General features: G+C 40.2%; 2 protein-coding genes across 43 annotated transcripts in view; one reads left to right on the forward strand and one right to left on the reverse strand.

Moving 5' to 3' along the window:
- Positions 1-15,212, forward strand: part of SENP7 (SUMO specific peptidase 7) — a 169,214-nt gene that overhangs the window by 14,033 nt on the left and 139,969 nt on the right. For 14 of the 37 annotated variants that reach the window (XR_014077541.1, XR_014077546.1, XM_081572409.1 and 11 more), the window contains one exon: positions 11,418-11,504. Coding sequence is in view for 29 of the 37 variants with exons in the window: in XM_081572386.1 (XP_081428512.1) it covers positions 11,465-11,504 (40 nt within the window). In the remaining 8 variants the exon portion in view is untranslated. Of the gene's footprint in view, positions 1-8,655; positions 8,811-10,365; positions 10,528-11,008; positions 11,100-11,411; positions 11,505-15,212 lie in introns of those variants that run through there. The other 23 variants (XR_014077543.1, XR_014077547.1, XM_081572389.1 and 20 more) reach the window with 5 other exon arrangements.
- LOC145539059 (putative protein ARB2BP) lies at positions 3,620-11,976 on the reverse strand. Of its 6 annotated transcripts, none has more exons than XM_081572424.1 (4): positions 11,547-11,971; positions 10,131-10,210; positions 7,739-7,874; positions 3,620-5,102 (listed from the first exon to the last, which is right to left on the reverse strand). In XM_081572424.1, exons 3-4 carry the CDS (start codon positions 7,799-7,801, stop codon positions 4,008-4,010), a joined length of 1,158 nt encoding a protein of 385 aa, XP_081428550.1. In that variant the 5' UTR covers positions 7,802-7,874; positions 10,131-10,210; positions 11,547-11,971; the 3' UTR covers positions 3,620-4,007. The 6 variants fall into 6 exon arrangements, with proteins under 6 accessions (XP_081428550.1, XP_081428551.1, XP_081428549.1 ...); XM_081572425.1 differs by having other exon boundaries at positions 11,801-11,931; XM_081572423.1 differs by lacking the exon at positions 11,547-11,971 and adding an exon at positions 10,427-11,330.

Here is a 15,212-nt window from a genome sequence, read left to right on the forward strand (position 1 = left end):
CATGTGGGTTCAAGTCCCAATCTGAGGTAAATGGTTTCACTTCCAGTGCAGGGGATGGGTTCAACCCCTGGTTGGGAAACTAAAATCCCACATGGTGTGTGATGTGGCCCAAAACCAACAAAAACAAAACAAAAAAAACCCACTAGGAATTAGAACACTAGAAGAACTACAAAGAGCTATGTAGAGAAAAATCCATATGACCTATTAGATATGGCAGAGTCAATTTATGGTTTCCTCTAGTACTCATGTAGTTCAGTTCAGTTCAGTCGCTCAGTTGTGTCCGACTCTTTGCGACCTCATGAACTGCAGCACGCCAGGCCTCCCTGTCCATCACTAACTCCCTGAGTCCACCCAAACCCACGTCCATCGAGTTGGTGATGCCATCCAGCCACCTCATCCTCTGTTGTCCCCTTCTCCTCCTGCCTTCAATCTTTCCCAGCATCAGGGTCTTTTCCAATCAGTCAGCTCTTCGCATCAGGTGGCCAAAATATTGGAGTTTCAGCTTCAACATCAGTCCTTCCAATGAACACCCCGGACTGATCTCCTTTAGGATGGACTGGTTGGATCTCCTTGCAGTCCAAGGGACTTTCAAGAGTCTTCTCCAACACCACAGTTCAAAAGCATCATTTCGCACTCAGCTTTCTTTATAGTCCAACTCTCACATCCATACATGACCACTGAAAAAACCATAGCCTTGACTAGACAGAGCTTTGTTGGCAAAGTAATGTCTCTGGTTTTTAATATGCTATCTAGGTTGGTCATAACCTTCCTTCCAGGCAGTAAGCGTCTTTTAATTTCATGGCTGCAGTCACCATCTGCAGTGATTTTGGAGCCCAGAAAAATAAAGTCAGCCACTGTTTCCACTGTTTCCCCATCTATCTGCCATGAAGTGATGGGACCGGATGCCATGATCTTAGTTTTCTGAATGTTGAGCTTTAAGCCAACTTTTTCACTCTCCACTTTCACTTCATCAAGAGGCTCTTTAGTTCTTCTTCACTTTCTGCCATAAGGGTGGTGTCATCTGCATATCTGAGGTTATTGCTATTTCTCCCCGCAATCTTGATTCCAGCTTGTGCTTCCTCCAGCCCAGCATCTCTCATAATGTACTCTGCACATAAGTTAAATAAGCAGGGTGACAATATACAGCCTTGATGTAGTCCTTTTCCTATTTGGAATCAGTCTTGTTCCACATCCAGTTCTAACTGTTTGCTTCCTGACCTGCATACAGGTTTCCCAAGAGGCTGGTCAGGTGGTCTGGTGTAGGGGCAGAGCTAAAAAAAAAACTTGTAACCTATTCCTTTATCTCTCTTTAAAACTTTCTGGAACCGCCAAAATAAAGTTTTCACCAGTAGTCCCTATCTCAGTAAATGATATTTCTCTTTTTTCTTTTTGGTAAATAGTATTGTATTTCTATCCAACTAGTTGCTGAATACAGAACATCTGGGAACACTCCTTGTTATTTCCTTCTCCTTATTCCTGATCTCCAATCACAAAATTTTGTTCATTACAAGTATTAAGCATTTCTCTGAAAATTAAAATCACAATGAAATATCACTTCACCCCTGTCAGAATGGCCCTCATCAAAGAGTCTACAAATAACAAATATTGGAGAGGATGTGGAGAAAAGAGAACCCTTGTATACTGTTGGTGGGAATGCAAATTGGTGCAGTCACTGTGGAAAACAGTATGGGAGTTCCTTAAAAAGCCAAAAATAGAGTTATCATATGAGCCAGCTATTCACTCCTGAGTATATATCTGGAAAAAATGAAAACACTAATTTGAAAATATGCATGCACCCCAATATTCATAGCACACTGTTTACAATAGGCAAGATGTTGAAGTAACCCAATGCCCATTGATAGATGATTAGATTAAGATGTGATATGCAAATGAAATGGAATATTACTCAGCCATAAAAAGAATGGGATATTGCCATTTGCAGCAATGTGGATGGATCTGGAGAATATTATGCTTAGTGAAATGTCAAAGACACATTATACATTATATCACTCATATGTTGACTCTAAAAAAATAATACAAATGAATGTACATACAAAAGAAACAGATTCATAGATACAGAAAAAGAAGTTTATGGTTACCAAAGCAAAGGAAGGAATAAATTATGGGCATGGGATTAACAGATACAAACTATTATACATAAAATAGAGAAGCAACAAGGATGTCTTGTATGCAAAAGTAAAAGTTGCTCAGTTGTGTCGGACCCTTTGTGACTCTGTGGATTATACAGTCCATGAAATTCTCCTTGCCAGAATACTGGAGTGGGTAGCCATCCCCTTCTCCAGGGGAATCTTCCTAACCCAGGGATCAAACACAAGTCTTCTGCATTGCAGGTGGATTCTTTACCAGCTGAGCTACCAGGGAAGTCCTTTATTGTATAGCATAGGGAATTGTATTCAATATCTTATAATAATCTATGATGGAATATAATCCACAAAAAAATGAACCATTTTGCTGTACACTTAAATACTGTAAGACATTTACAGTTAAATGAAAAAAAAAAAAAAGCATTGAACATTTCTCAAACTACTGCCAAAATTATTTCATCTCCTAGCTTCCAAGCTTGTTCTCCTTCTAAACTATTCTCTAAACTACAATCAGGATATACTTTATAAAGTGTAAATCTGCTTATATTCTAAAACCATCCAATGGCTTCTATTGTCATTGCAATAAAGTAAAAGATTTTTTTTCGACATTGCAGCCTTAAGTAAGCTGCCTGTTTATTTCTCCAACTTAACTTTGCAGCTACTGACAAAACCTCTCTCCATCAAATCTGATTCTGGCTCCTTGGAGCCCTCCTCTTGAGTAGGCTCTGACATTGGGCTCTGCCCTTGGTCTGCTTAGTCCAGTTTCAGCAAAAATTCTGCTGAGTCAGTTAGTGAAAATCTCCCCTTTGGTATCTGAACATCCCCTATTATATTTGATAAAATTCCTCATACTCCACTGTCAGTATCTTCCCAGCCCTGGCCTGCCTGCAGTAAGAATCCTGTTGAGTCAATCCATCAAGAAAAACTATTATCCCTGAAGTTTTCTGTTAGTAATTTTCTATTCATTGCTACTTGGCTATAACTCCTTGCCTCACTCCCATCATTGTATTTGCAGTTGAGACCTACCTTTCCCCTACTACAAAATCCCCATTGCACCAATCACTTTTGAATTTTCCTGTCTTTAATGAATGTCATGAATAGTTTTTTCTGTATTACTACCCTATAATCTTTTAACTCCTGCTGAACTGGACTTCTTTCTTCTGCCTCAGGACTTCTGCACGTGTGATTCCTTTGACTATGACTTTGTTTTCCCACGTAACTACTACTGTTCTTCAAACTAGGCATCATTTTGTCAAAGGAGTGTTCCCTGAATCCCAAGGCTATTATTAGCTCTCATATTGGATGTTCCATGACACCCTTTATTTCTTAACACTCTTCACACTTGTAATTTGTTTTTCATTGTGAGCCCCAAATAAAGATAAAGGCAATGTTGGCATTGTTTGTCAATGTGCCCAACATTAGTATTTACTAGTACATAGTAGACAGATATTAGCGAAGGTATGAGTAAACACACACATAAGTAAAACAGAAAAAACTCACAAACATACCACAAATGGATTTTCCTTATGATACTTAATTTTATTTTCATTTATAATTTTAATATAGCATTAATGCAGAAGTCAAAGACTGACTTAATATTTAATTTCTATCAATTACAGTTTTGGCATCATTCTATTAAACCATATGAAATCCTTTCTAAGAAGATCCTCTAACAAGACTACTTTGACTAAGATTGTAAAATATTAATGATGGTACTGACTTCTTGGTTCATCAGTAGGCTACAGAACATATTTGCAAAACATATTTACTTTTGAAAAAACTCAACAAATCAAACTTGCAATCAGAACACAACACTGCATGTGAGTTGGAAGTGTTCTTCTAGCATCTACATTAGCAAAGTTTCAGTGGGACAAAACAATCTTAGATGACAAAAAATGTAACTTAAGCACTTTGCTTTCTTTTTGTGGAGCTTCTAGTCACTATGGATACTCGAGAGAAATTAATAGTTGCTTTGGCTTTCAAAGCTTTTCTAAAGTATTTAAAAATTGACTGAAGGCTAGAGGAAGGGGCTAAGTTGTGTTTTTCTGTACCAGCAGAAACTGTAGGAAACTCCTTTTTCAAAACGGTTGTTGCAGGTTTATCCAAAGGCTTCGGACTTGTCACCCATTCACGGCAGTGCTGCTTTATCCATTCTAATAACTGGACATCACTTCCCAACTGGTGTCCTACATGATGTTCAGAGTCAATAAGTGCAACAGCGTATACTTTGCTCATCACCTCCCACTTTTTACGAACAAGCAAGTCCATAAAAACCAAGCCTCCATAACCATGTACAATGAAGGCAACATCCTTGCCTTTAGTCTTTGAAATGAAGTAATCCCAAATATAAGCCATGTGTTCTTCAGGGGTGTTGCTGCATCTTTTTGGAATACATTGGAGAGACTCCTGGAGAGAGAAAAAGCTCTCTGTCTGAACCATTTTTCTGGAAGAGAATTCAACATTTTGTGTTAAAAGTCCTTTCCACTCTTTTCCTGTCTGCTGGTCCACAAAATTGTCATTGGGGTTTAGCACAATTACATCATAATGTGCCTGCAGTGCCATTTGAATACATGGTATCTGACTTCCATGTTGGAGACCATGATGTATTATTGCCTGTTGACTCCACTGACCAGCTCTAAAGACCCCGTGGTCTTGAAGGAGGACAAGAAGAGCAGAATGGTGATTTGATAATGCTCTCTCACTCATGAAAAAGAAGCTTCTTGGTTCCTTATCAGCCTCTGGTGGGATATATACTTTTTGTAATTTGCACACTTTCTCCAAAAGTTCATAAATGTATTGTTCAAGCAAATGTCCAAGGGCCCAGTAGCGCTTGCTATTCCTCTCCAGGACATTTTTATAATAGTTAAAGGCAAAAGGTCCGTGTGTCTCAGTGTGTCTCAATTCAGCGTTTTCATTGAAGTCATATTTAAGTTCTTCTAGTAAGTCAGATTGTTCAATAAATTTTCGGAAGCTCAGTTTCTGAGTCACTGGTAACCACTGAAAGTAAAAAGCAGTATTATGTCAGTACTAGAAAAAAAAATACAAATTTCATCTTGCTAAAGTCTTCCTGTGGGAAATCATGCTAAGTTAAGCACTTTATGAAGACATTAGGGCTTCCCTGGTGGCCCCATGGTAAAGAATCTGCCTGCCAATACAGGAGACACAAGGGATATGGTTTTGAACCCTGGGACGGGAAGATCCCTTAGAAGAGGAAATGGGAACCCACTCCAGTATTCTTGCTTGGGAAATCCCATGGACAGGGGATCTTGGAGGGCTCCAGTCCATGGGGTTGCAAAAAGAGTTAGACACAACTTAGTGACCAAACAACAAACATGAAGACATTAATATTTTAACCTCTGGTAGAGATTTTAACTCAAAATAATTGTGAAAAATGCAAAGTAGTGAGATGCTGAATACACTAAGGGACAATGGCTAGACCATATATAAAAACAGAACTCTGACCCACAATCTGCAGCAACTTGCCCAGGAAGTAAATCTCTCATCTACAATAAACAGCCCTGGAAGCCAGTCTTACAAGTCAGAATCTCAGGAAGTCAAGACTGCTTACTTCTAGTGACAATCTGAGAAGTCAAACAATAACTTAACTTCTGTCACAGTTGGCCCCAAATGGCCAAAACTTGATATGTATTTATTTACTTATTTGGCTGTGGCATGCAGGATCTTTAGTTGCAGCAAGTGCGATCTAGTTCCCTGACCAAGGGTTGAACCCTGGGATCCCCTGTGTTGGGAATGTGGAGTCTCAGCCACTGGAGCACCAGCCAAGTCCCAAGACTTGGTTAATAACTTGGTTAATAACTTATAGCTTCCCTAATTTTTATCCCTGCTTCCAACACTTAGGACCCACCAGAGAAAGCCAGATAGGCACCCCTAACCAGTCACACAGGATGCCTCCCTTTTAGTTAGCTTGCAGACAGCTTCCTCATGCCAATATGGTCCAGTCAGGACATGTCAGCAGCCTTCCCTTTTTTTCCACTACAAAGCTTTCTTGCTCTTCTGCTGGCCTTTGAGTCACTGCCAAAATGCAAGTGAAGGTGGCTGACTCCCTTGCTATAGTGAGCTCAAAATGAATAGATTTTGTTTTTCTCATTTGGTTAGTCTTTATCTCCACAGTAAGCATTTAAATATTTTTGCTATTAAATAAATGGGAGGGGATGACAGTAGATGTGAAATGTGAACCAGGCACTGGAGATTATGATCAATTTATCTAATAATAGAAGACATGGTTATTCTCATGTTTGAAACTAAAAGTGACTGAGAAGGTAACTTAGTTACTGTAGCCATAGCCCAAAGGGAAAGAAAAGTCCCGGGGAAAAAAAAAAACCTCAACAGACTCTATTTTGGGGACAAAAAAAGGTTAAGTGGTTTGTACTAAAGTCAAACAACTGTTAAATAAATAATTAGGTACTGAGGCTATGTGACTCAAATTCATGTTCTTAACAAATACGTTAATACTCTGGCTCCTGAATTTCTGAACACTCGCACTAGCAATCACAACCCACTTCCAATAAATAGCACTTAAAATGATTTTCAGTGCCACTTAAGCTGCTATCAAGGCTTGAGGTAAAATCAAAACGGTGCTAGCTTGCTTTGATTTCTTAACTCTTTTCTCACTTTCTGAATCTGACTCCCACACCCAACCAGTCCTTTATGAAGGTATTTGGTTGTCCAAATTATCCAACCTATACAGACTGCTCTCTGTTCTTTCCTGTTCCTTTAAAAACTCTTTTGCTTCCAGTGTTGCTGAGCTCAGGTGCTGTTACGTAATGAATATCTTTTCCTAGAGTGCAAGTGACAGATAGGAGGCTCTGGAACTAGATTAATTGATTTAGGTTTAAATTCTAGCTCCAAATTTTAAGTTGAATGACTTTCAGCTGGTTTCTTAACCTCTATGAGTTTCAGTTTCTTCAACTCCTGAGTTTTAGTTTATGCTATCTAAAACAGCAATTGTTATTACCCTCTATCCTGCCACTCTTTATTTTTCTTCAAAGCCTACATTGAAAGAAAGTGAAAGTGAAGTCGCTCAGTCGTGTCTGACTCTTTTGTGACCCCTTGGACTGTAGCCTACAAGGTTCCTTTGTCTGTGGGATTCTCCAGGCAAGAGTACTGGAGTGGATTGCCATTTCCTTCTCCAGGTGATCTTCCTGACCCAGGGATCGAACCCAGGTCTCCCACATTGCAGGCAGACGCTTTACCGTCTGAGCCACCAGGGAAGCTCAAAGCCTGCATTACCACCTGATATATAATTGTATATTTAAAAATTGTCTCTCCTCACTAGAATGAAAGCTCTATGAGAACAGGAAGTTTGTTTAGTTAGCTGCTATATCTACAGTACTTGGAACAGTGTCTGGGATATACAAATATTTTTTCAATGCATAAATGCAAAATAGGAAAACATTTCACAAGGCTGTTTCGAGAATTAAATTAATACAGATAGAAACCATTTTATGCAGTGTCTCACACATGGAAGTTTCTGTAAAATAAGACAGGATGATCTTCCTTTTGAGAAATGTGAAATAAAAAACACATGTATCTCTTGCCCAGCCTTTCTTATTCACTCAACATTGTGATTTTTACCCACATTAATAAGCACAGTCCAAGATCATTCATTTTACCAATTTATAGTGCTCCATTGCTTGAATATGCCATGGTTTAACCATTATTCTGCTGAAGAACATTAAGGCTGCTCCAGTTTTCCACGATTATAAACAAAGTGGGCTTCCCTGGTAGCTCAGCTGGTAAAGAATCCGCCTGCAATGAGTGAGACCTGGGTTCAATTCCTGGATTGGGAAGATCCCCTGGAGGAGGGCATAGCAACCCACTCCAGTATTCTTGCCTGGAGAATCCCCATGGACAGAGGAGCCTGGTGGGCTACAGTCCATGGGGTCTCAAAAAGTCAGACACGACTGAGCGACTAAGCAAATAAAGCTGCAACGAACATTCTTATAGCTGTATTTTTTGTGCACATATCAAGAGTTTCTCTAGGCCAGTGTTAGTCGCTTAGTCGTGCCCGACTCTGCGACCCCATGGACTGCAGCCCACTAGGCTCCTCTGTCCATGGGATTTTTCCAGGCAAGCATACTGCAGTGGGTTGCCATTTCCTTCTCCAAGGGATCTTCCCAACCCAGGGATCAAGCAAGGCAATATTCTCTAGGCAATATGCCTACAAGTGGAATGTCTAAGTCATGTCGACATCTTCCATTCTACCAGATACTGCTAAATTGCTCTCCAAAAGGAGGGTCTATTTTATAGTTTGGCATGGAGGAGGTTTGTACAGGAAAGCAGTAATCTCTTAGATCTAAAAATACTTTGTTTATTCAGGTACTATGCTGAAAACTGCCCTTTTCCCTACTGAAATAAATAGATAACCTAGTATGTAAAACTCAATGAACTAAACCTAAATCAACTAAACTAAACCAAAGAACTAAAGAATGTTCGCTGACGTTTCTTTCAATCAGAGTAAAACAAAATTGGTATTTTCTACTAGCATGTAGTACATGGCATTCAGTTCCTCTTTTTCACCTTCGTTAAGTGCTTTTGTACCTAGTTGTTTGAAAAACAATTCTCAGCGGAAGAGAATGGGAGTTTGCAAACTGGATAACCAAAATGGCACACAGATAAATAAAGGACAAGTATTTAAGTGGAGAGAAAAGGAGCAAGGTGCAGAGTATCCTGTAGAATGAAAAGGTAGACAATTCTTTACAATTTATTGTAGTTTATATTGCTTGGCTAATATACTCCAACATGTAACTCTCCCCTGAATTCATATCTAGCTGTTCCTTGATATATTTAGTCACCAACCAAACCTATTTATATTGATTGTACTTAAAGTTAATTCACTTGGGAAGAAAAGGGTCATTTTTAGATTAAGCTCTCCTCAATTGTTACTTAAGGGGTAAAATAAAGGGTTGATCAATTTCACACTGCCCTCATGTCCTGAAACTATTAAAAAAAATCATACCCACTGCTTTTAATCCTATAGTCAAAACAAAAATAGCATATCTAATTTAAACACTTTATATACACAGAAGGCAATGGCACCCCACTCCAGTACTCTTGCCTGGAAAATCCCATGGACAGAGGAGCCTGGTAGGCTACAGTCCATGGGGTCGCTAAGAGTCGGACACGACTGAGCGACTTCACTTTCACTTTTCCCTTTTATGCACTGGAGAAGGAAATGGCAACCCACTCCAGTATTCTTGCCTGGAGAATCCCAGGGATGGCGGAGCCTGATGGGCTGCCGTCTATGGGGTTGCACAGTCGGACACGACTGAAGCGACTTAGCAGCAGCAGCAGCAGCATACACCTTTAACACTCAATAAAGAACCATACTCATTAAGATCAAACCTGTCCATCCTCTCCTATAAAATTCTGGGCTGATGAATTTCTAATCTCAAACAATCTTAATTTAAAAGGCTCTATACATTGTGAGCTAAACATACATAAAAGAAATGACCTTATCTACAAACATACTAAGGGAATCATTCACTTTTTTTGGTCTTTCTTCCTTATTTTAAAATAAGGAAGCTTTCACCTGAACATCATAAAACACTATAAAACAAAAGATCATGTAATTAGTCTTTCATAAAGTGCAAAGTGAGATTGTTAAATGACTCCCTCAAAAGACTGAACTTTTTAGTCCTTTAAGTTGTTTGCAATACACCTATGCAGTAGATACTGTAAAAACAATAAAAATACTGGTTTAAAAAGCAAATTTGAAGTTTTTGAGCTTAAAGGTCATTTATCTTCAAATATGTTATTCAAAACCAGCTCCATTCAAAGAAACAAACTGACTCACTGTCTTTATTAACAGAAATGCTATATTTGGTTGAATGACAAATTTAAATGATATGTTTGCAAGTTGACTAATACAATTATTTCTTATAATGTCATTTCTCATAGGTTGACTTACTGCTAAACTTTAAAACCATTTACTTTTAAGGAAGCTTTGCACAGAAATGGATTAGGCCTACTTACAATTTCCTTTTTTATGTTTCCATCTCTTACCTCTATTTCCATCTTTTTCCAGCTCTGTTTTGTATAATATCAGCTGATGAATCAAGCCAGCGAGATTCTGGAGTAAAATCCTTCAATTACAAAAGTTGATTTATATAATAAAATTCAGATATTTTTCAGTAGGCAGTGTTTTTATTTGCTAAAAAGAAACAAACTAGAGCCACTAAATGAAATCCTTGTAGTGAATTTCATTCTCAGCAAGCCCTGACGTATTTCTGCTTTTCAGACATTCTGACATTGCAAGACACTCCCCCCAGCCCAATAGGCATTATCACCTGGAGACTTACCTCTAGCTCCAGCACAGATGAAACAGTAATTAAAAAGTAAGGCTAAAGAAGCAAGAGCCAGGCTCCGGCTGTGATTTGAACAAGTCCCATTACCAGCCTTGGTAAGATGTGGGGGAGGGGAGCGGATGTTAAACTGTTGGAACATTCCAGTATCATTTGCCTCTAACTAGAATGCTCTGTGTTATTTTGTTAAATTTACTATGATTAAAGTTTACTCACTTAAAAAGAAGTATTCAAATATGTACTTTATGGCTAATCAAAGAGAACAATTTTCTAAACTGATGGGTCCTATGAAAGGACTAAAAAAGTGATCAATCCAAAAGTACTAATCGTTGAGTTCGCTGAGGTCAGGGTTATTCTCTTAAGGACTGTAATAAAAATTAGTTGAACAAATTCATATACAGCCACCCACTTTTTAGTATCTCATTATTTTATGTTTAAAAAAATTGAGGTCCAGCTTAACTTTTTTCCTGTCCTTTAAAAATTATGGATTAGAATTTTGAAGAGATCCTATTACTCCTTTTTTCCTCAGCTGACTCCAACTGCTAAACTAACAGGCTATTGATTTTTGTCTTGTTAAAGTCTTTTTGCTACTAGATTTGAGGAAGCGCCTTGAAGACAGACACAGCAGACGCCATGAGTAAAGTAATACTACCAAAGGACGATTTCTGGGGTAGCGAACTGGGGGGATTCCTAGCTTCCCTGCTTTAATTTTTAGTAAACCTCATCTTCAAACCTTTACGATCTTGGGCTAAAACCTCACACCCAGTCTCAGTATCATATAGGCACAGAGAGAATGAAAAAACGCCATTTAAACAAACACGTGCGCTGCTAAACCACAGAGCAAACAAGTCCCAGGAAGTGATTTCCGGCTGGAGGTGGGAGGGGCGGTAATTTCCGGTCTGAGGCAGGCGACGGCTCTTGCGCAAGCGCAATTCTCATGTTCCTGGCTTTTTTTTTTCTCTCCCCTCCCCCTCCCTCCCCCACCCAGAGGGGGGCTTGAGGTGACAGCGACTGCGATTCCAGCAGGAGGAGAAGATGGACAAGGGGAAGGCCGGGAGACGGCGATCTTCTGCTGGTGAGAAAGGGTCGGAGGAGGACTGAGCATATTGTCTCCTACCTTGGGCAAAGGGGAGACACAGGCGGCGACGGGAGCTGCGGCCCGGAGCTGCGAGGGCTCTGGCTTGCGCTCGGGCTCCGGCTGTGGCTCGGCGGGGCGGGGAGCGGAGGGGAGGGAGCGGTGGGGCCCCGCACAATGGAAGGTCCCCGGGTCTCCCTGGCCCCTGCGGGTTAAAGACCCAGTCCGATCTGTCCTCAAAGCCTCAGTCGCTTTTCACCCCGTCACCCCTTTCATTTTTGTTTTCCTGCGAGCACCTTGCTTGTGTCTCGTCGAACCACGGGTCTTCCCGGTTGGTTTGTCGCTCTCCTGCCACGCCTTCCTCGTAATTCCTCCAATGTTACTGTTTCCTTTCCAGCTTCTCGGCGCCTGACCCCACTTTCCCCTCTTCCTTTGATTCTCGACTTTGCCTTTTTCTCATCCGCCCCCGCCCCCGCCCCCGCCCGGGGCATTTAAAAGCAGCTGCGACGGAGAGCGGGGTTTGTTAATTGACACTTCATTCCTCGTCTGAATTGCTGTAAACAGCATCCCTTGCGTGGACATAAGCAAGCCCGCCCGCTTAATAACCATTTTCTTTTCTAGACCCTCCCTTCTTCCAAAAGTGATTAAAAAGTCTAACAAAGGACTTGAAGCCCTGTTTCGTTGTGTTTTTATTTTCAGCATATTTTTGTTTTTGAAAATGCTTTGCCAGTTAAATGATTATCTTTAGTTTTGGGTACTGGATCTTAGAAACACAAAAGAGGGTGTTGTAAAAAGCCAGGTGGAGCTCCTCCCAGTCAGCAAGTTTTCCTTAAAGATCTCGTCCTTTAAGGGTACCTTAGTTCCTGTATTAAGTCCTGTGCACCTACCAGAGGAGGAGGGAGTAGGAGCTCTTTGATAAGTTTACAATGTAGTACACTAACACGCAATGAATCATTTCATTTTCTTATTTCTTAATGTGCCGCCTGTTGTTGCATAGATAGTCTTAACAATTCCAAATTTATTTAAGAGTTCCCTTGTGGCAGTGCATCTTAGACTTTTTCTGGCTGCAAAGAAGAGTGAACAAGGATCGCTGGGACATTGCATGAAGCAGTGGAAAACCTGAAATTCCTTTTCATAAGCAACCAGTGTTAGTATTTGTGTGTGTGTGTGTGTAGTCTAGATATATTCTTTGCCTTTGAAAGTATATGTAGGTATTATATTAATATATATGTATATATATAGGGCTTCCCAGGTGGTGCAGTGGTGAAGAATCCTCCTGCTAACACAGGAGCTGCAGGAGACGCAGGTTAGATCCTTGGGTGGGGAAGATCTCCTGGAGTAGGAAATGGCAGCCCACTACAGTTCATGGGGTCACAAAGAGTGGGACATGATTGACCACACATGCATTCAGATTTGTGTGTGTGTGTGTGTGTGTTAGGCATGAGCAAGGAGGGGTGGCCTAGCCAAAAAGGATGCAAGCTGATCTCTAACCCCATCCCAGACACACCTAGGAGCTCATACATTTGCTACAAAATAACCACGGGGGAACTTCTCCAACTCTAGCTCATGCACCCTAGGATACAGTGGATACAAACTAATCACAGGGGCTTCCTCAAGTACCCTTAGACAGCTAGGAGCCCGTTAAAGGTTTGTAAATATTCTACACATATATGCATTTGATTATAACATTGAATTATGGGAAGACATACACAGCAGAGCCTGCTGTTATATAAGTTGCATTTGTCAATTGGCCTTGAGTGTATGCCCATTTGCATTCCCTTTCATTGATTGGTGGTAGGTACAAGCCCTGTATTTGCACAGGGCACAACCAAAAGGAGAAGATGGGAAGTATACAGAGGGGGAAGCCAAAAGGAATAGGAGGATGACTCCTTTGGGGTCTGCCTGCTGCCATGTGTTGAGAGTGTCTGTCTAATAAAAGATCTGTCTGCTTGAGCTGAACTGAGCTGTAACTTGTCTGTTGTTTTAAACCCTTCAAATTTTTGTTGTGTAACAACCAAGGAAGAGAAATAAACTGATCTGACATATATATATGTATGTATATATATACATACATATATATACTCTATTCGACCCTGTGGACTGTAGCTAGTCAGGCTTCTCTGTCCATAGAATTTTCCAAGCAATAATACAGGAAAGGTTGCCCTTTCCTCCTCCATGGGATCCTCCCACCCCAGGGATTGAACCCATGTCTTTTGAGTCTGCTGCATTGGCAGGTGGATTTTTTTTACCACTAGCGCCACCTGGAAGGCCATATACATATACACACATACGTATGTATGTGTATGCTTCCAGTAGATCATGTTTGTTTTATTACACTTTTTCTCCCCTAAAACCTTCAAGTAAAATTGACACAGGGAAAAGGCAGAATGTTTGTCTGGTGTCATTTGTGTGTTTCCTCACACAGAACTTTAGGGGTAGTCATACCTCACTTTAACACACACAGCCTTCTTTCAATAAATGCATTTCTCCTTGGCTTAGTACGTTGTTTCAGGGGGAAGGGCAAGATATTAGCATTACTCTTCAGCAAATCCCATCCTCTTTACCTGGTTACGCTTAGATTTATTTATCTTTTTGTTACAGTTAATTTGATGCAAGTAGTTGTAGGAAGTAAAATTTGAGAGTAAAATTGTTAATTCTTAAAAGACATTGATAGTTATGGGAGTTATCCCTCTGGAGAGGTTTTTTTTTTCTTGCTGACTTCCCTTTTGGAGCTGCCCTTTCTGAAAAGTAATGTTAATGTAGAATAAAAACCATTTTCAGATCTTATATTAACTAGCTGTTCTCCGGTATTCATCTGGTTTTAACAGATGAATATGAATTTTTTTTAAGGATTAATATTTTCTTAATTGTGCTAAGTTGCTTCAGTTCTGTCTGACTCTTTGCGACCCCACGGATTGTAGCCCACCAGGCTCCTCTGTCCATAGGGCTTCTCTAGACAAGAATACAGGAGTGGATTGCCATGCCCTCCTCCAGGGGATCTTCCTGACCCAGCGATCGAACCCATATCTCTCATATCTCCTGCACTGGCAGGCAGGTTCTTTACCAGTAGCGCCGCCTGGGAAGCCCTTTTTCTTAATAGTATATTTTTAATTTTCTCATGTAAATTCTCAGAACAATCTGTTCGCTTAAAAGGATCCTGAATTCTGTGTGACATTTTTATGCATGCAGCTGCCATTTCATTAGGATGGTTGCTAATTGGGCTTCCCCAATGGCTCGGTGGTAAAGGATTTGCCTGCAATGTGGGTGACCTGGGTTCAATCCTGGGTTGAAAAGATCCCTTGGAGGAGGAAATGGCATCCCACTCCAGTATTCTTGCCTGGAAATTTCCATAGACAGAAGAGCCTGGAGGGGTATAGTCTAAAGAGTCACAAAGAGTCGATACGACTGATAACTGAATGCATTCTAGGAATAACTAGAACTTGAATGACTGGAATGACATTTATAGTCATGAGACTTTCGTAAGTAACCAAAGGTAGAAATTTGATTAATAAAAGAGAAATTTTAAGTTTAAGGAAAGTGGATAGCATAGAAAAAGAAAATAAGACATAAAGTTTCTTCTGTGAATCTGTACTAGGTTTTCCTAAACTTCCTGCTGAGCATGGAAGAATTAAGGGTTACATAGTGTACTGCTCAGACCTCTTTTAGTTACAAGTAGCAGAAACCCAATTCCAATGGGTTTAAGCTAAA

This window comes from Giraffa tippelskirchi, chromosome 2 (genome assembly GCF_054371585.1).
Source record: "Giraffa tippelskirchi isolate mGirTip1 chromosome 2, T2T-mGirTip1v1.2.pri, whole genome shotgun sequence".
In the NCBI taxonomy this organism is placed as follows: Eukaryota; Metazoa; Chordata; class Mammalia; order Artiodactyla; family Giraffidae; genus Giraffa; species Giraffa tippelskirchi.